The 19,424-nt window shown below is 41.1% G+C and overlaps 1 protein-coding gene and 1 pseudogene across 5 annotated transcripts in view; one reads left to right on the forward strand and one right to left on the reverse strand.

Annotated features, from left to right (window-relative positions):
- Window positions 1–497: 497 nt before the first annotated feature.
- LOC308256746 (serpin B10-like) lies at window positions 498–1,685 on the reverse strand (annotated as a pseudogene). Its single transcript has one exon. The product of its transcript is annotated as a serpin B10-like (transcript).
- Window positions 1,686–2,301: 616 nt separating this feature from the next.
- The window catches only part of KIZ (kizuna centrosomal protein), a 154,850-nt gene continuing 137,727 nt past the window's right edge, over window positions 2,302–19,424 (forward strand). For 2 of the 4 annotated variants that reach the window (XM_080685572.1, XM_080685571.1), the window contains exons 1-3: window positions 2,315–2,506; window positions 11,957–12,019; window positions 17,709–17,874. In XM_080685572.1, the coding sequence (XP_080541698.1) occupies window positions 2,418–2,506; window positions 11,957–12,019; window positions 17,709–17,874 (318 nt within the window). In that variant the 5' untranslated portion in view covers window positions 2,315–2,417. Of the gene's footprint in view, window positions 2,507–11,956; window positions 12,020–17,708; window positions 17,875–19,424 lie in introns of all 4 variants that reach the window. The other 2 variants (XM_080685574.1, XM_080685573.1) reach the window with 2 other exon arrangements.

Raw genomic sequence — 19,424 nt, forward strand, 5'->3', positions numbered from 1 at the left:
ATGTTCTGAAGATGTCAATTAATTCCATCTGGTCTAGTGAGTCATTTAGGATTGATGTTTCTTTGCTTATTTTTTGTTTAGAGGATTTGTCCAATGGTGATAGTGGGGTATTAAAGTCTCCTACCATGACTGTATTGCTGTCAATCTCTCCTTTGATATCCTCCAGGAGTTTTTTTATGTATTTGGGTGCTCCTGTATTGGGTGTGTATATGTTTACCAGAGTTATTTCTTCTTGTTTGATTGCTCCCTTTAGTATTATGAAGTGGCCTTCCTTATCTCTTGTTATGTCCTTCACTTTGAGATCTAATTTGTCAGATATAAGTATTGCTACCCCAGCTTTTTTTTTCATTTCCATTCGCCTGAAAAACCTTTTTCCATCCCTTCACCCTCAGTTTGTGTGTGTCTTTTTTTCTGAGGCGGGTTTCTTGTAGACAGCAGATATATGGGTCGTGTTTTCTTATCCATTCTGTTACTTGTTTGATGAGAAGGAAGCAGGCTTAGGGGGAGCAGAATCTCCCAAAAAGAGAATGGTATTGGTTTTGTTGTGCCTGATGAAGAAGAGGAATGGATGGTCTGCACTGAATTCAATGGATGGGAGTTTAATTCGAAAACCCACCTCACTCGCACTACCAGCTGCAGCCTCGGTACCTTCTTCATTTATTTCCACAAAGGACCTGTGGAAAAGATTGGACAGAAATAGGTTTTTCTTTGGGGACATTCCTGAGAAATCAGCCTTGCTCTGGCTAAAGGCATCGCTCATACCCATGCTGCTTAGGGCTGACTTGAGATCATAAGACTCTTCCAGCTTGAACTTGGGAAGGTGCAGCTTCACATCATAGATCTCCATTTTGCCTGTGCTTGTCCACTCACTCAACTTTTCACAGGTGGTGGCCTTTTCCAGATGATTCAGCCCACTGATGTCTTCTGGCAGCAGTATGAACAGGCTGAGGGCACGGCTCTCATAGTATAGTTGAAGGCCGATTGCTTGTGGCTTTTCTATGTGAAAAACGGGAAGCTTTTTTTTCACCGACATCATTTGCACTGGTTTGCTTGTAGTCTTGTTTATTCTGAAAGGCTTTTCTGTGGTATCTTGGAGTAAGAATTGATGTTCCCAGGTTCCTTTAAAGTAAAGGGCATTCACCAGGACCATTCTGGTTGCAGAATCTACAGCATCATCAGGTAGGAGATTTAGGATTTTTCCTTCAGTCTGGCTTTCAACCCAAGAGTTGATCTCCTTTCTGATTTGGTCAGAAGCTCCCAAAAAGTTCATAGGCTGTGGCTCTGCACCAAAGTATGCTTTCATGTCTTCTAAATATTTATTGAGAAATGGGTACATTTTTTCTGCATATATCCCATTGGCTGTTTTAAGTATATAGGCATTACTGGGATTGTTGATTTTGGAGATACGTGTCTGGAAATCGGAGTGTATTTCTTCAACCTTCCCCAAGTTGAAGTCCGTTTTCCTTTTCACCTTCAGGATAAGATTTGATGTCCTGATCTCTACTAAATTGAAGCACCTGGGCTATTTGGGATGCAGTGGTACATCTGGTGCCCAAATACACCATGGCTTAGGAGGTTGAGAAGCCCCAAGGAAAAAAGAAAATATTTTTACCCTCAGCAGATTCAGCTAGCTTTTTGCTAAATTCCAGGGCAAATTGATTGATTGATTTTGTCAGAGAATCCATTGGGAAAATCTTGTTTTCTTCCCATGGAGCAGAAGTGGAAAATTGTTTCTAAAGTAAGAAATTGTGGCTCTGGTATAATGCTTTGATATAACAACCAAATAAAAGTAACATCAGTAGTTATTAATCCTGGAACAGAGGGTCCCTACCTGGCTTCTATATTTTACAGATTCTGTTCTGGCCCTTACCTGGCCATACCACTTCAGGTAAGGCAAGGTGGTCCCAGGGCCAGGGACTATGCTTGCTTGAAGCTTACCTCCCTCCTTACACACACATTCCAGGTACCCACCACCCTAATCCTTTTTCATGTCTAGAAAAGTGTGAGGCTAGATCGGACCCAGCCCCCATCCTCGGGGAGTGAGGGGGGGGGGGGGGGCGAGATCAAGGGAGGCTTTCTGACTTGGTGCTCAGAAAAGGGCTCCGCTTGGAGGTGTAGCATCTCTCCTGTGAGAATTTTGAAGGGGGCAAGGAAGACGCCGGGTTCTGGACGGAGAGGCCTAGGTAAGGAGCCCACAGCGCAGCCAGCTTCCCCACCAGCAGGCAGCCTCAGCTCGCGGGCTCTGAGTCGGCCTGCGTCTGCCCCGCCCCTCCATGGCGCCCCGCCCCTTCTCAGCCCCGCCCCCTGCGCGGCTCTGGGGCACGGTGTTTACCCGCGGTGCATGGTGGGGCCGTTGCCTCGGAAAACCCGGGTGGCCAGAGGCGGACGGAAGCGAGAGCAGCGGCGGAGGCGGCAGCATGCTCCCGGCCTCCTCACCGCCCTGGCCCCTGGCGAGCCCGGAATACTACGAGAGGCTGGGCCGCCTCCAGCTCGAGCTGCGGGACAGGTACGGCCTATCGGAGCGTGGGGGGGACACGGCCAGCTCCGTGAGTCAGCTGGCGCCTACCTCCTGTTTCTTACCCCTCTCCCGCCCGTGGTTCCCTGGGCCCGGGTCTGCACGCGACGCCCCCACGCTCCGGGTGACGCCCGGAGGACAACATTTACCAGAGACCCCTCACTTATTGGAGATCTGTCGCGGCGGCATGCTGCAGTGAGAGTGGGAGTTCTCCTGCCTGTCATTCCGATCAAGCCTTGTGAATGTCTCCAGTCCCATCCACAGCCTCCTCCTCCCCAGTCTCTCTTCAAATTGTCGTCCCACCCATGCAGCGTGATGACAGGTCCAGGAACACGTGTGTGTGTGTGTGTGTGTGTGTGTGTGTGTGTGTGTGTGTGTGTGAGAGAGAGAGAGAGAGAGAGAGAGAGAGAAGAGAGAGAAGAGAGAGAGAGAAGACTTTGGGGGATAAGATACCCAGCGCAAGGATGAAATTTCCATCGAGAGAAGTGCAGCTTCCAGAGGGTCCAAGATACCTTGATTAATAACTTGATTAAGACATGAAAGATGAGAACCACAGAAAACAAGATCTAAGCACATAAGAGAGAAAATTATAAAGTAATTTACTATAAATCACATCAAAGATAAGTTGTTGGAACTATTATTTAGCTCCTAAAATAATTGAAACTAGAAATCTCATTAGTTGAAAGGAAATAGATTTTTGGATCTAATGATAACACGTTTAATGAGTGTTAAAAGTTACAAAATCATTTTAGTGAAGAGGAGAGCTGTGTGTGTGTGTGTGTGTGTGTGTGTGTGTATGACTGTTCTAAAATGACAACAATTACATGTCAGATAAAGGCAGAAGTGGTTTTTGAAAGGAATTATATTTATCTTATGCTAGCTTTGATTCTTGTCAAATATTTATAGAGCATCTACAATAGACCTTAATTGTCCTAATCATATTTTACCTCTTAATCTTTTTCTACATCCTCTTTTCTTTTTGACATGCCACTAATCACCCACCCCAGTGACCTCTTCATCTCCAACTTTTAAAAAGTCACTTCCTGAAGTTCATCCCCTGCACCAAGTACTGACAACCCATTCCCTAACTTATATGACCTCAGATTCTTATAGCACTCGAGATAATGGCTTTAAGTGACTTGCTCCCTGCCTAGACTGAGAATTCCAGGAGGACAGGAATTATATCTAACTGGATCTTTAGCTTGTGATAGAGTACCTGACACGAAGAAGGGGCTTGATAAATATTTGTTGAATGAAAGGAAGGAATGCCAAAGTCAGCCAGCTAGTGTCCAGGAGTTATGAATGTCTTATATAGAACCCAGTAGCCACACATTGAGACTAAATAATGACCATTTTCCAGGTAACCAGGAAAAGTAGACAGTGTGATATTTCAAAGATGGTATTAAGTGTCTGCACATACCTGATAATTGAGAGATGAGACATTGCTCTGTAAATTAGTGCTTTTTGACTCTGTTCTTTAAGAGTAGCTAAGTTACTCCAGGCCTTTAGTTATGTGTATCTCTTAGCCCAAGTTCTTTTTATTTTTTATTTTTATTGATTTTTAGAGAGATAGGAATGGAAAGAGAGAGAGATAGAAACATCAATGAGAGAGAAGCATTAATCTGCTGCCTACTGCATATGACTGGGAATTGAACTGGTGACCTCTTGGTTCATAGGTTGACGCTCAAGCACTAAGCCACACCAGCCGGGCTTAGCCCAAGTTCTAATTTCAAAATGTTACTTGTTCAAATGGCATTCTTTTTGAACTAATTGTGAGTTATCATTTTTTGCTTCCTTTGCTAGAACACCTGGCTCTTTATAGTCCTTGAAGTGTAACTATGTCATTATTATTGCTCACTTTATGTTTCACATTAAATACTTAACTATTTAGCAAGGTGAGGCTGTTGAAATTATATAACAAATTTGAGTCAAATTGTATAACCTATTCATGGTTCTGGATTTGGAGGTTTGTTTTATTTTTAAGTCAGTACAGTTCTGTTTCTGCATATTCATTTTTTTAAAATATATTTTAATTGATTTTTTACAGAGATGAAGGGAGAGGAATAGAGAGTTAGAAACATCGATGAGAGAGAAACATCGATCAGCTGCCTCCTGCACACACCCCAGTGGGGATGTGCCTGCAACCAAGGTACATGCCCTTGACCAGAATCAAACCTGGGACCCTTCAGTCCACAGGCCAGTGCTCTATCCACTGAGCCAAACCAGTTAGGGCTGCATATTCATTTTTTTATTTTAAAAGAATGTAACTAGCTCTAACACATAGTTAATAAATACAGAGGCAAATAACTTTAGATTTAGAGAAAACTGCAGTAGAACCGTGGAAACCTGGGTTCTAGTCCATGAACAATTGTGTCACCTTGAGTAGGTCATTCAGCTTCTTTGAACTTTAGTTCTTCATCAGAAATGAGCCTTGATTAATATATAAAGTAAGGCCACAGGTTTTCTTTTTGCCTCACTAGAGTAAAGAGCCTCAGAATAAAAGAGTTGAAAAGTGTAGTTTTGCAGAGCAAACTGAGTATCATTGCTTTCTATTTGAGTGTTTGAATGCCCCCCCCTTTTTTTTTAACCAATCCCAGCGATCAAAAGGACCATTGTCTCTTAAAACTCAAGTAATTTTAAAGGCTGCAATCCTGGATATTCGCAGCTGCTTTATAAAAAATTTCCTAGGAGTACAAGATAAAAAAAAAAACTTGTCCTTTCTCGGCCCTCTTTGACGTAGGTCATTGCAATGTTAGCTGGTCTAATAATGGGCTTTCCCCTTGTAACTGGTGTATTTGTAACTCAAATTATCTTAGCTGTAGTCACACATAGATGCGATTTTATATTCTGAAATTGCTCCTTTTTGTATACAGTGTTTTCTCTGCACTGTGGTAAAAGTCAATCATTGAATCTGAAAGAGCCTAGTGAAGTGACTTGTTACAGTGTGTATAGTGCTGCAAGCATAGTAGAAACATATAAGTGGAATTGACTCTTGCAATTATATAAAAACGTTCCTTTAAGAGGCCCATTAACCAGACCCAGTTTTTTCAATGCCGTTATTGATTCAGGGTGAGATATCATAATAGTTCAGAAATGGACACTGAGATATTCGTTGAGTGAAGCTGAAGATGGTATTGAGACAAACGCAGAATAACTAGTGGCTTAAAAGGAGAAAAGTAAACATGGCTACACTTTAAGGACTGCCCAGCTGTGTAAAACTTAAAAAGTTTGGGGGTGGGGATGCAGGTGACTGAAACCACGGACTATGGGTACCCATCCCAGGGCTGGATGTTTCAAAGATACTGAAATAAAGATTTAAAATGTAGAAATTGCAAGAGGATCCTCCAATACACCTTTCTCTGGCTTGTTATTGGTTTTAAATCTTAAATTTAAAACATATATGAAAGTCAGCATTCAGAGGTGGTGGGGCGTGGGTGAGGAGGCTAGAAACTGGGCCTGGGTTGAAGAATTGATGAGATTATAATCATTATAATTATTTTGCCTGGAATAGGGGGCCAAGAGGTGTTTGATTGTGGCTTTTCAGTGTATGAAGTGTCACGATAGAGAACAAGTATGGCCAGCAGATGTCTGTATTGTAAATCATGAGAAAGAAGAAACCTACTAAGAAGGGCTACTAGTGGCTAAGTGGGCTGAAACTAAAGCAACAACAACAAAAACAGAGCCCAGCAGCTGTTTCTACATAGGGACCTCTTATGCAAACTGCCCTTCAGGGAGAGACCTGCACTAAACTGCCTGCTTGTGAACTGAACTGCCTGCCTGTACTATATTCCTGCTAGCTGAATCACCAAAGGAGTCTCTGGAATCCTATTTTAACCAATAGGACTGAGGTTTTCCCCATCCAGTCAGAGCTGTGCAGCTCCAACCAACCAGAGCAGCTCTATTCTGACCAATCAGGACAGTGCCTTTTGGACCAATCAAATTGAATATTTGGTGTGCTCACTTGCATGAGAATCGACCAATTAGGGATCAGAGGTGGGGACTTCTGTCCATATAAGTCAGGTTCCTTCTGAATTCCTTTGAGAGCTCATTTGCCCTTTCTACCCAAGACTGTTTCCCTGGCTGAGGTGAAACATCAAAGATGTCTAGACTGGCAGGAGCAGAGTGGATCAGACAATAGAAGAGCAGAACAGAGCTGTGTTTCCTGAGAGGGCAGCTTCACAGCCAGGCTGTATCACAATTGAGCTATTTTGCACTGAATAAAATTTCCTTCTTTGCCACTCCAAATAGGAATTCCTTTTGTTGTTGAATTGGCCCAAATGACCAGTATCTACAGAAGGTTAAGCTGGAACAAAGTTGTTCATTATTAACATTCATTATTAAAAAGAACTAGTTGCCCGGCCGATGTGGCTCAGTGGTTGAGCATGGACCTATGAACCAGGAGGTCACAGTTCGATTCTGGGTCAGGACACCTGCCAGGATTGTGGGCTCAATAGCCAGTAGGGGTTGTGCAAGAGACAGACAATCAGTGATTCTCTCTCATCATTGATGTTTCTATCCCTCTCCCTTCCTCTCTGAAATCAATAAAAATAAAAAATAAAAAGAGCCCTAACCGGTTTGACTCAGTGGATAGAGTGTCGGCCTGCAGACTCAAGGGTCCCAGGTTCGATTCCGGTCAAGGGCATGTACCTTGGTTGCAGGCACATCCCAGTAGGAGGTATGCAGGAAGCAGCTGATTGATGTTTCTCTCTCATCAATGTTTCTAACTCTCTCTCCCTCTTCCTTCCTCTCTGTAAAAAATAAAAAATAAAAAAAAAGAATTTGTTGCTTGGGAGCTGATGGATTTCCAGTCTGTGGTCCTTTTTCACTAGAAGTCATAGGTGAATTTTAAAAATTATACTAAAGTTCAAGTTTACAGAAGAGTTGGAAAGTAGGGCAAAGCCTCTAATATTCCCCTCACCTAGGTTCCTCAACTCTACATTTTATTACATTTTCTTTTTCTCTGTCTACTTATCTAAAATTATTAGTCTTTTCTGAATAATTTTAGAATTATAAGTATGGTGCCCCATCTGTGAACCCTTGTTGTGTTTGGTTGCCATGCCTCTGTAGTCTCTGCCAGTCTGGAACTGTTCCTCAGTCTTTCCCTGTTTTTCATGTCCCTGAGAGTTTCACAGAGTACAACTTACATTCCAGAGGGTGATCCTCCAACTGGGTCCACTTGATATTTCTTCATGACCAGACTGGTCATACTTTCTTTTTTTTTTTTTTTTAAATAAATCTTTATTCAGATTATTACAATTATTTCTCCTTTTTCCCCCCATAGCTCCCCTCCACCCATTTCCCACCCCACCTTCTGCCCTTACCTCCTCCCACACTGTCCTCATCCATAGGTGTATGATTTTTGTCCAATCTCTTCATGAACCCCCCATACCCCTTTCCCCCTGAGAATTATCAGTCCACTCCCTTTCTATGCCCCTGGTTCTATTATATTCACCAGATTATTCTGTTCCTCAGGTTTTTAATTCACTTGATTTTTAGGTTCGCTTGTTGATAGATATGTATTTGTTGTTCATAATTTTTCTCTTTACTTTTTTCTTCTTTCTCTTCTTTAAGAATACCTTTCAGCATTTCATATAATACTGGTTTGGTGGTGATGAACTCCTTCAGCTTTTTCTTATCTGTGAAGCTCTTTATCTGCCCTTCAATTCTGAATGATAGCTTTGCTGGGTAGAGTAATCTTGGTTGTAGGTTCTTGCTATTCATCACATTGAAAATTTCTTGCAACTCCCGTCTGGCCTGCATAGTTTCTGTTGAGAAGTCAGCTGACAGTCGTATGGGTGCTCCCTTGTAGGTAATTAACTGTTTTTCTCTTGCTGCTTTTAATATTCTCTCTTTGTCTTTTGCTCTTGGCATTTTAATGATGATGTGTCTTGGTGTGGTCCTCTTTGGATTCCTTTTGTTTGGGGTTCTGTGGGCTTCCTGGACTTGTAAGTCTATTTCTTTCACCAGGTGGGGGAAGTTTTCTGTCATTATTTCTTCAAATAGGTTTTCAGTATCTTGCTCTCTCTCTTCTTCTGGTACCCCCATAATTCTGATGATGGTACGCTTGAAGTTGTCCCAGAGTCTTCTTACATTATCTTCAACTTTTTGGATTTTTTTTTTTGTTTTTTGCTTTTTCAGTTGAGTGTTTTTTGCTTCTTTGTATTTCAATTCTTTGACTTGATTCTTGTGTTCCTCTATTCTGTTTCTGGGTCTCTGTATAATATTTTTTATTTCAGTCAGTGTATGTTTAATTTCTAGTTGGTCCTTTTTCATATCTTCGAGGGTCTCGTTATATTTATCGGCCTTTTCTAGGATATTCTTAAAAAGTCTTATAACTGTGGTTTTGAATTCTATATCCAGTCGTTTGTTTTCCTCCATTTCTTTCGTTTGTTATCTGATTCTTTGACCCCGCATTTTCACTGATTCCCTGAGTTGGTAAGGTAGATATTTGTGCTAGGTTTCCAATATGGCCCAGTGGGTCTGCTTCCCCAGTTAACCTGAGGTGGACACTCTTGGTGCACCCCTTTGTGGACTGTGTGTACAGCCTTGTTGTAATTAAGTCTTGATTGTTGTTGGTATCACTGGGAAGAATTGACCTCCGGGCCAGTTGGCTGTAAGGATCAGCTGTGTCTATGCTGGGAGAAGTTCGGTGTTGGAGACAGCCTTATAGGATTAGACTTGCCAAATTGCAAGAGCCTCTGTGCTCAGCTTGGATGGGGTGGAGTCTCAGTCTTGGCTTCCTGTCAGCCTTGCCCTTGCGCGCATGTGCGCTTTCAGTCCTCCGCCTTCCCCAGCTCGAGTCTCCGCCTGAGAGTCCAGACTCCCCCCACAAGAACGTGGGTCCCCAGGGGCTCGCCTGGAACTGGGGTTCACTGCAGTCAGAACTGGGGCTCAGTGCCGTCAGGAGCCTCTGACTCCCTTTCACTAGGGAAAGCCTGTGGCAACCTCCGCAGCCTTTGTGCGCACTGGCACGCGCGCGCGCGCTTTCAGTCCTCTGCCTTCCCCAGCTCCCGAGTCTCCGCCCGAGAGTCCAGACTCCCCCCACAAGAGCGTGGGTCCCCAGGGGCTCGCCTGGAACTGGGGTTCACTGCAGTCAGAACTGGGGCTCAGTGCAGTCAGGATCCTCTGACTCCCTTCCACTAGGGAAAGCCTGTGGCAACCTCCGCAGCCTTTGTGCGCACTGGCCCGCGTGCGCCTTCAGACTTCTGCCTTTCCCAGCTCGAGTCTCCGCCCGAGAGTCCAGACTCCCCCCGTAAGAGCGTGGGTCCCCAGGGGTTCGCCCAGAACTGGGGTTCAGTGCAGTCAGAACTGGGGTTCAGTGCGGTCGGAGGCTTCCTTCCCCCTTCCGCCAGAGAAAGTCAGCCAGGCTCTCAGCCGCCCTTCCTCTCTGCGCGCACAAAGCCCCTTTGCCGTACCTCCAATTCTCTGTGAGCTTTTCTCTTTCCTTCTAGTTGTAGAATTTTCACTCAGCCAGCTTTCCTGTGGTTCTGGATGGTGTCCGTTCTGTCTTTTAGTTGTAGTTTTAAAATTGTTGTGCGAGGCAGCAGTTTAGGTGTTTACCTATGCCGCCATCTTGGTTTCTCTCTGGTCATACTTTCTTGACAGGAACACCACAGATATGAAGCATGACACCAAGGGCACCAGGTCATAGATGCATTTAAGGGTCTCTTTGTCCTTGTAATTTAATGACAAATTGCTTACACTGTCCAGTCATTCATTCTTCATTACTTGCAATTATACCATATTTCCTTCATTTCTCTTCTAAGTTCAGTCTTATTACGTAAAAACCTATGAGAAACTATTCATTTTAAATTTGTGTTTCTAGCCCTAGCTGGCTTGGCTCAGTGGATAGAGCGTTGGCCTGTGGACTGAGGGTCCCAGGTTTGATTCTGATTAGAGCCCAGTTGTGGGCTTGATCCTCAGTAGGGGGCATGCAGGAGGCAGCCAATCAATGATTCTCTCTCATCATTGATGTTTCTCTCTTTCCCTCCCTTCCTCTCTGAAATCAATAAAAATATTTTTTTCAAAATTGTGTTTTTATAAGTTTTTCCTTTTAATCTTTTATTCTTTTTTTAACATAGGCATACCCCCAACTAAGGAATAGGTTATATTCCCCAAGCAAAGATTAGGTGTTTGGATTTTGTATATCATTTTTCCATTAAAAGAATTTCAGTTAATTTGTGCTAAACAATGAAATTTACTTAACCTATCATGTAGCTAACAAAGTAAATTTGGGGCTTTTTTTTTTTAAGGAAAAATTATCTGAAAGAAAAACAAACGAATTATGAGCTCATAAATGGAATGTGGGCTCAGCCCCTTTCCTTCAAGAGAACAACCTGAGCTTACCTTCTATTGGACTCCTTATCTTTGATTCCCAGTATTTTTTATAGTATTTTCCTCTCAGACATTATATGATTTCTCTTTCGGCCTTTAGTTAATGTTAACTTAGATTAGCAATGTGACCTCAATTAGACAAGATTGAAGCCGGGACTTTGGCGGTGGTCATGCGGAGCCCTCTGTGGGTAAACCTCCCAAGGGCTCTTTTGAAGACTGGGATGGCTTCCCATTCAGCAGTTTTACCCCTTAGTTCCTTGGTTTGGGCTGCTGCCCTCTCCAGTTTCCCCCGCTTCTTGCCCAGGCTGGGTGTGCAGGCTAAGCTTTCTCCTCGCTTATTTCCAGCACTGACCTGAACATCAAGGCTAAGTCTTTACTGGTGGTAGCTCCAGGGAATAGCAGTTAATGACAAATCATGGTCACAAAGTTATAAAAAGAAAATCCCCCAAGTTTGAAGTAATAGTGTTAGGTGACTGGTCTTCACTAAATGTCAGTGAGGCCAGGTTTATTTTTCAGACACCTATTCCTAACTCAGACACTTGGCTCTGCCCAAGCTTGACTGGTTGGGAGCAGAGCAAGCCACCAGTCTTTAGTCCAAGGTGGATTTGTGGAAGCATCATGTCCAGTCCTGATGTGCCCCCATCTCAGAGATATCTGGCCATATTACATCTTACGTATTTGTATGTTTATTGTCTGTCCTTCCCCCTAGAATGTCAGCTGCCTGATGACAGGGTTCTTGGTTGCTTTGTTCACCATCTGAGTCTCTAGGCCTAGAACTTACTTATTGCCTGGCTCATCATGGTACTCAAGAAATACTTGTTGAATGAATGAACCTGGTTCCCAGCCTTTTCTTATGGCATTCCCCATTTACTTTGAGAAGCTTGTTCTTTCTGCTTTGTGTTAGCATCCTCTTTGCTTTTTTGACATCCCTGGTGACTGCTAAGTAATTTTATGTCTTGAGTTTCAAATACAGCCATCATTTTCTGCTTCTTAGAGAGACCAGAGAAGCATTCTCACAAAAGTGTGATTTCAAAGGCGATCATATTCTAAATTTAATAGCCTACTATCAGTATAATTATTTATAAAATATTTCTTTCTGTACTACAGTGAAAAGAAGAGATTGGACCTGGAAAAGGAACTTTATGAATATAGTCAGTCTGATATATACAGGTAAGATATGACAATGGTAACAGTTTTTAAGCCACTTTGTATATGCTAATCAATTAAATTTAACCCTAATTATGTTGTAAATACCATAGTTACAGTACTTTTACCCTTCTCTTATTTTTAATATGTAATAGTTTCAAGTAAACACTACAATTTAATGGCTATCAGATGTAAGAATAAATTTGATTAAAATTAGCATAAGATAAAAAATTTTTTTCATTATTTGGAGTCTATTTTGCTTAACTAGCTTAAGAATTAAACACATTATAGTCTGCTATCTTTTTGTTAATAATTTACCCATTAAGTCTGTGTAATAATTAAGGCATAATTACTATAGCTGACCTTTCAGCAAACTATTTTAGGCAGGGCTACATAGTATCCCTTTTGTTCCCAGATATATGACAATGAATGTTAAAGTTATTATGGACAATACATAATATACATGCTATCCTTTTTAGGTAACTTACTCTAATATTGAGAGCAAACTTTTACTTTTAATTCTATATTATGGAAACTGAACTTCATCCTTAGGCCAAATGTATAGTGTTATTGCCAGTATTACTTATATGAAAAATTTCTGGCTATGATAGTACTAAGTTTGGAATTTGTCCATATTGTAATGAGTAAAAAATAAAAACATCTTATCCAGAAGAGAGAGAAGCCAAAAATGCTTTAAAACCAAGTCACCCATCAGGTCCATTTATTTCCTGATCTTCAACATTATTCTTTGTTTTTAAGATTTAGTGTACTTCCACAAGTACCAGCAGGGAGGACAGCCATAAGTCTCTGGGCTCTAGAAGATGCGAGAAGAGCCTACAAGATGATGGAAAAAAAATAGCAGTGTTGTGGATGCCATGGCCTCAGAAGTGGGCCCAGATCTTAGACGATCCATAGCAGTTGCCATTTTTCTAGCCCACAGCCAAAGGGGCAGAAGAAAGAGTATGGACTCTTTCTGTGGGCTGTACTGAGACAACTTCCTGACATAATGGTGGTGAGAGAATTACAGGAACCTTTATCAAGCTGTCAGTTTTCTGAGTTTGTTCCCCACTCTCAAGCTCTTGTTGTTTCCTGTGAGACAGTGGGTATGGTTTTCTAAAAAGATGCTTTCTTTGACTGCCTGTAGGATAAACTCCTGTCTAACATGGCTGCCTCAACCTGGTTACCCCAGAAGGCAGTCTGAGACAAGGATTTGTGTGTAGGTGTTTTGTTTTTGTTTTTTGTTTTTGTAGGTAGAAGGTTTTTTTGTTTTGTTTTTTTCAGGAAGTGGCCACATAAAACTGGAGAGCAGGGCTGGGAAGAATGAAGTAGGAGTTGGTCACTGCTCTGGGCACCTGGGGTTGATCCCTCTTGACCTTCAGAGGAGCAGTGTCGATTGCCTCTCTGCTCAAGTGTCCACGCAAGGAAAGAAAGGGGGACTTTTTACCTCCTGGTTTGACCCCCATTGGTCAGGGCCATGGCAGGGGGTGTTAACTCCTTGTCATACCCAGGTTTTCTATGTTGCAAATTCAGAAAGGGAGCCCTGGGAAAGCAAGATACCAGGCACAGCTCAGGCAGGTGCTACCAGGTTGCTGCAGCCGTGACTGGTAGAAGAAAAACTGGGTCAGGAGGACGTGAGGAGGGCATGGGAAGTATTTGGTACAAGGGCTTACCATACCCGCCATTATCTGACCCTGCCAGCCTCTCCCTTACATTTTACATGGACTAAAACTTCAGTTTTTTGAAGCATGACAGGATCTTTTGTAGTATAGTGTAAACAGGTAGATTCTGTTGCCAAGTTCCTCGATTTAGCCTGAACCCCACCAGCTTTTAGCCGTGTGACTTTGGGACAATTACTTCAGTGTTCTGTGTCTCCATTTTTTTCCTATCAAATAGGGGTAAGTGTCTGACCCAGAGTAAGAGTCAATATTATTTATTATTATTTTTGTCAGACCACTGTTATTCGTCTTATTTATTGCCTTTGAACTTTCCAACATACTACTTCCTCTGCTCCAGTGTTTTCCCCTCAACTGTTCACTCTCTCTTTCCCCAATTTTGGATTAAGTCTTAACCAACCTTCATGTCAGCTGAAAAATAATTTCTACTGGGAAGGCTTCCCTGACTCCTTCAACTAGGTCAGGTTGCCCAGTCCTGTCAGAGTCCCTTGCAGTGTCCCACATAGCATTCGTTACACTGTATTTTACTTATCTCATTTTTTTAAAATTTATTTATTGTCTAAAGCTTTACATATGTCTCCTTTTTCCCCCGCTTGACACCCCCCAGCCATTCCCACCCCGGGCAAGCTCCCACTGCTCCAGTGTCTGTATCCATTGGTTATGCTAATATGCATGCATACAAGTCCTTTGGTTGCTCTCTAACACCCCCCTCCCCTTCCATTTGTCTCTGGATCTATTCCTTGTTCATCAAATTATGTTGATCATTATATCCCACATATGAGTGAGCTCATGTGATATTTATGTTTCTCCGACTGGCTTATTTTGCTTAGCATAATGCTCTCCAGTTCCATCTATGCTGCCGCAAATGGTAAAAGTTCCTTCTTTTTTATAGCGGCGTAGTATTCCATTGTGTAGATGTACCACAGTTTTCTAATCCACTCATCTGCTGATAGGCACTTAGGCTGTTTCCAAATCTTAACTATTGTAAATGGTGCTGCTATGAACATAGGGGTGCATATATCCTTTCTGATTGGTGTTTCTGGTTTCTTGGGATATAGTCCTAGAAGTGGGATCAAATGGTAGTTCCATTTTTAACTTTTTGAGATATAGTTGGTGTTTCTGGTTTCTTGGGATATAGTCCTAGAAGTGAGTCAAATGGTAGTTCCATTTTTAACTTTTTGAGGAAACTTCGATACTGTCTTCCACAGTGGCTGCACCAGTCTGCATTCCCACCAGCAGTACACAAGGGTTCCTTTTTCTCCACATCCTTACCAGCACTTGTCGTTTGTTGATTTGTTGATGATAGCCATTCTGACAAGTGTGAGATGGTATCTCATTGTTATTTTGATTTGCATCTCTCGGATGATTAGTGACTTTGAGCATGTTTTCATATGTCTCTCGGCCTTCTATATGTCCTCTTTCAAAAAGTATCTATTTAGGTCCTTTGCCAATTTTTTGATTGGATTGTTTATCTTCCTTTTGTTAAGTTGTATGAGTTCTCTGTAAATTTTGGAGATTAAACCCTTATCTGAAATATCATTGGCAAATATGTTCTCCCATGCAGTGGGCTTACTTGTTGTTTTGTAGATGGTTTCTTTTGCTGTGCAGAAGCTTTTTATTTTGATGTAGTCCCATTTGTTTATTTTCTCCTTAGTCTCCATTGCCCTAGCAGCTGTGTCAGTAAAGATATTGCTATGACATATGTCTGCTATTTTGCTGCCTATGGAGTCTTGTAGGATTTTTATGGTTTCCTGTCTTACATTTAAGTCCTTTAGCCATTTTGAGTTTGTTTTTGTGTATGGTGTAAGTTGGTGATCTAGTTTCATTTTTTTGCATGTATCTGACCAAATTTCCCAACACCATTTATTGAAGAGATTGTCTTGACTCCATTGGATGCTCTTGGCTCCTTTGTCAAATATTAATTGAGTATAATGGCTTGGGTCAATTTCTGGGTTCTCTGTTCTGTTCCATTGGTCTATATGTCTGTTCTTGTGCTAGTACCAGGCAGTTTTGAGAACCGTGGCTTGGTAATATAGCTTGATATCTGGTATTGTGATCCCTCCAACTTTGTTCTTCTTTCTCAGGATTGCTGTGGCTATTCAAGGTCTTTTTTTTTTATTCCAGATGAACTTTTGAAGAGTTTGTTCTAGATCTTTGAAGTATGCCATTGGTATTTTAATGGGGATTGCATTGAATCTGTAGATTGCTTTGGGTAGTATGGACTTTTTAATGATGTTGATTCTACCAATTCATGAACATGGTATGTTCTTCCATTTGTTTATGTCTGTCTCTTTTTTCAATGTCCTGTAGTTTTCCGAGTAAAGGTCTTTTACCTCCTTAGTTAAGTTTATTCCTAGGTATCTTAATTTTTTTGGTGCAGTAGTAAATAGGATTGTTTTTTTTCTTTACTCATCTCATTTTTTGTTTTCCCTGTTGACCCTCGCTGAGTGGCTTTCATATTCAGAGCACTGAATGTATGAATGATTGCATGGATGGATGGATTACTTACTTATGTAGTCAGCTTTGAAGGTTAATGTAGGGGCAAGAATGAAATTAGACTTTAATGGAGAAGGCATGGTTACCATTGTACCTATTCCATTTGGATACTGGCCACCACCAGCAGCTTCACCAAGCACCTGCGTGTGAAAGACGGTACTACCTCATTACTGTCGCTTATGTTGAAAATGGCAGACATGGGTAGTAGTAAAATCACTCTTAAGTTTTTGTTCATAAGGAAAAATGGGGACAGCCAACTAAGATCAAAGCACAGAATTATTAGCACAATAAAGAAATTCTTCTTGAAAATTACTGGCTTAAGGGTAGATATTTAAGATCTGTTGAAGATTAATTTTTAATATCTTCAGCATCTTTGCAAATCTGTTTTTGAGGCTGAACATTTTTGTGGTTTTCAACTTATTTTTGCTTGATAGAATACCATTGAATAATTATTGAAACAACAACACAAATGCTACTGGTATTTTTATGATTTATGTACTTGTGAAAAAGAAAGAGCCAGAGACAGTAGTGTTGGTTCTGTGAGTGGGCTGCACATCCTGAGTCCTTTGATACTACACTTTGGATGAGTCCCTAAAAGTTTTTTCACATTTTGAGTAGAGTTACAGTCTATAAGTTATTATAAAATCCTATATAATAAAGAGCTAATATGATAATTAGGCCGAACAGCAGAACTACTGTCCGGACAATATTCCGGATGAAGCCGGGGCTGTGAGGGCTGGCCGAGGCTGCGAGGGGCTTCAAGGGCTGAGCCCCCTTGCACAAATTTTGTGCATTGGGCCTCTAGTACTTTAATAATATAGTATGTTGTCACCATTTCCAACAAAATTTTAAAATTATATCTAATGAGAGCTTTTTATTTTAAATTTCAAACTTTCTTAATGTTTATGGATTGTGGTTTATAGTTTGATTTCCATAGAGCAGGTAGTTTTGAAATTGTCATTTAAAAGAATTCTAATGGGCTTTTCCTCTGAACTTGGCCACGCAGACACCACTCTTAGAATCACATTTATTTCTTAGGAAGAAATTCATATAAATCTTCACTGTGTGAATGTTATAATATGGTCTTATATATATTTCTCAGGAGAGTTATGCCTAGATGTGTTACCTCAGTGATGTTGCATTAATTTCCTCTTTCTAAAAATGCATATGCATTCTGTCCTTTAGGTTTCAGTGTTTGGGGAAAACAATATAGCATACATTGTCTCACTCACAGTTTTGTTAAAGAAAATTCTCCTAAACTAATAAATATTAAACTTGGTGCCGACTGTTGCAAGAAATATTTCATTTCAGTGAAGCAGTTCATGATTTAGTCCTCAGAAATGGACTAGGAGACAAAAAATGTTTCTTCCCCATTTTCACTTTGTGTATTCCACAAGTTTGTGCTAAATAAGTGTATGTTATGTTTTCTCCACCAAAAATAGAATGCAATAAACATCTTCAAATTCAATTTCTTAAAAAAGAAATTCTCCTTAGATAGTCAGATTCTGACTTTGTTGTTTAAAAATCTGCTTTTATTTTTCTAGAGTTAAGCTGAAGTATGTAAAACTAAAGAAATACCTGAAGGAAATATGTGAATCAGAAAAGATGGCTCATACTCGAAACCAAGAGTATTTAAAGCAGTTTGAGTATATCCAAACTCACATTGGACACTTTACCACCACAAGTACAGAGAAGCTTCAAGAACTAAAGGTGACATCTTGTTTTGTACTATGTTTTTTTCTAAAATTCTTTTTTTGCTAAAATCAGAAATAATGAACACTACGTTTCAGATCAGTGGCAGTCACAATGTTCAGTTCATCTATACTCTAAAAGATTGTCAATTTTCTTTATGAATTATCACGTGGCCAAATTTTGATCAGAGCACTTGAAGTTGAATTTTCTTAGATTCCTACTTTAGTTAAGGAATTAATGGAATATCTATACTCTGTTGTGCTATATGGATTAACTTAAAACAGGAACATACATCACTAGCCACTACCTGGCACATGGTATTTGTTGCACTCATGGTTGAATTTGAGCAGCATTAGAGTTCCCTCTGAATGTCTTTTTTTCTATGGCCCTCTGTTCTGGTCAGGCAGTGTGTTGAGGGAAGACTGAGGGGACAGAACTGGCCCTGAGGAGTTTGCCTTCATGCTCCTTGTTGTGTGCCCCAGAGCAACTGCTCTTAGCAGCCCTTTCTGATTCTGGTGTCCCATTCCCTTAAGGTGCTTCGCAACTTTCTGCTCTACAAATTATGCCAAGTATGAAGGGCGAGGACTTTTTTCTTACCATTTGGGTTGGTCAGGAGTTGTTGCCCAAGTTAACCCACTGAATAGTGGTTATAGGAGAAGTGGCTTCAGTACTTCCCTTTCTTTTGTTTCCTCTAGAACTTTTCTCACCAGCCTTTTATTGTAAAAATTTCAAGTACATACAAAAAAATTAAAAGAATTGTCCAAATAAACATTCATGCTGCAGTCTGAATGTATTCCTCACAAATTTATTTGTTGAAATCCTAATCACCCAAAGTGATGGTATCAGTAGGTGAGGCCTTTGAGAGGTGCTTTAAGTCATACGAGTGGAACTCTTATAAATGGGATTAATGCCTTCTAAAAGAGGCTTCAGAGAGCTCCCAGCCCCTTCCACCATGTGAGGACACAGTGAGAAGGCACTGGCTGGGAACCAGGAAGAGGGCCCTCAGCAGAAGGTGGCCGAGCTAGTGCCTTGATCTTGGACTTCTCAGCCTCCAGAACTGTGAGCAACATTTCTGTTGTGTGTAATCCACCAGTCAGGGGTGTTTTGTTATAGCAGCCCGAATGGACTAAAACAACTTCTATACTTTCTATCTAGATGCAGTACTGTTAAATATTTTGCCATACTTGCTTTAGAGTATGTGTGTGTGTGTGTGTGTGTGTGTGTATAGTTTTGAAAGTATGCTGCAGACACAATGACAGTTCTCCCCTAATGGACATTCTCCTACATAATCATAATACCATTTATTATCACATCAAGAAAATTAATAATGATTCCATAATATCACTTAATATCCAGTCAATATTTAAAATTCCCCAGTTCCAGACCAGGAGCCAACCATGGTTCACACATTACATTGGTTATTGTGGGTGATTGTTTTTTTTTTTTTCCACAACACTGGCTTTTGAAGAAGAGCAGGCTTGTAGAATGACTCACATTCTGAATTTAACTGGTTATTTCTTTAAGGTATCATTTAGCTAGTATGTGTGTATTACATGCCGTTGAGTGGC

Source organism: Plecotus auritus, assembly GCF_963455305.1.
Source record: "Plecotus auritus genome assembly, chromosome: 8".
Lineage (NCBI taxonomy): Eukaryota > Metazoa > Chordata > Mammalia > Chiroptera > Vespertilionidae > Plecotus > Plecotus auritus.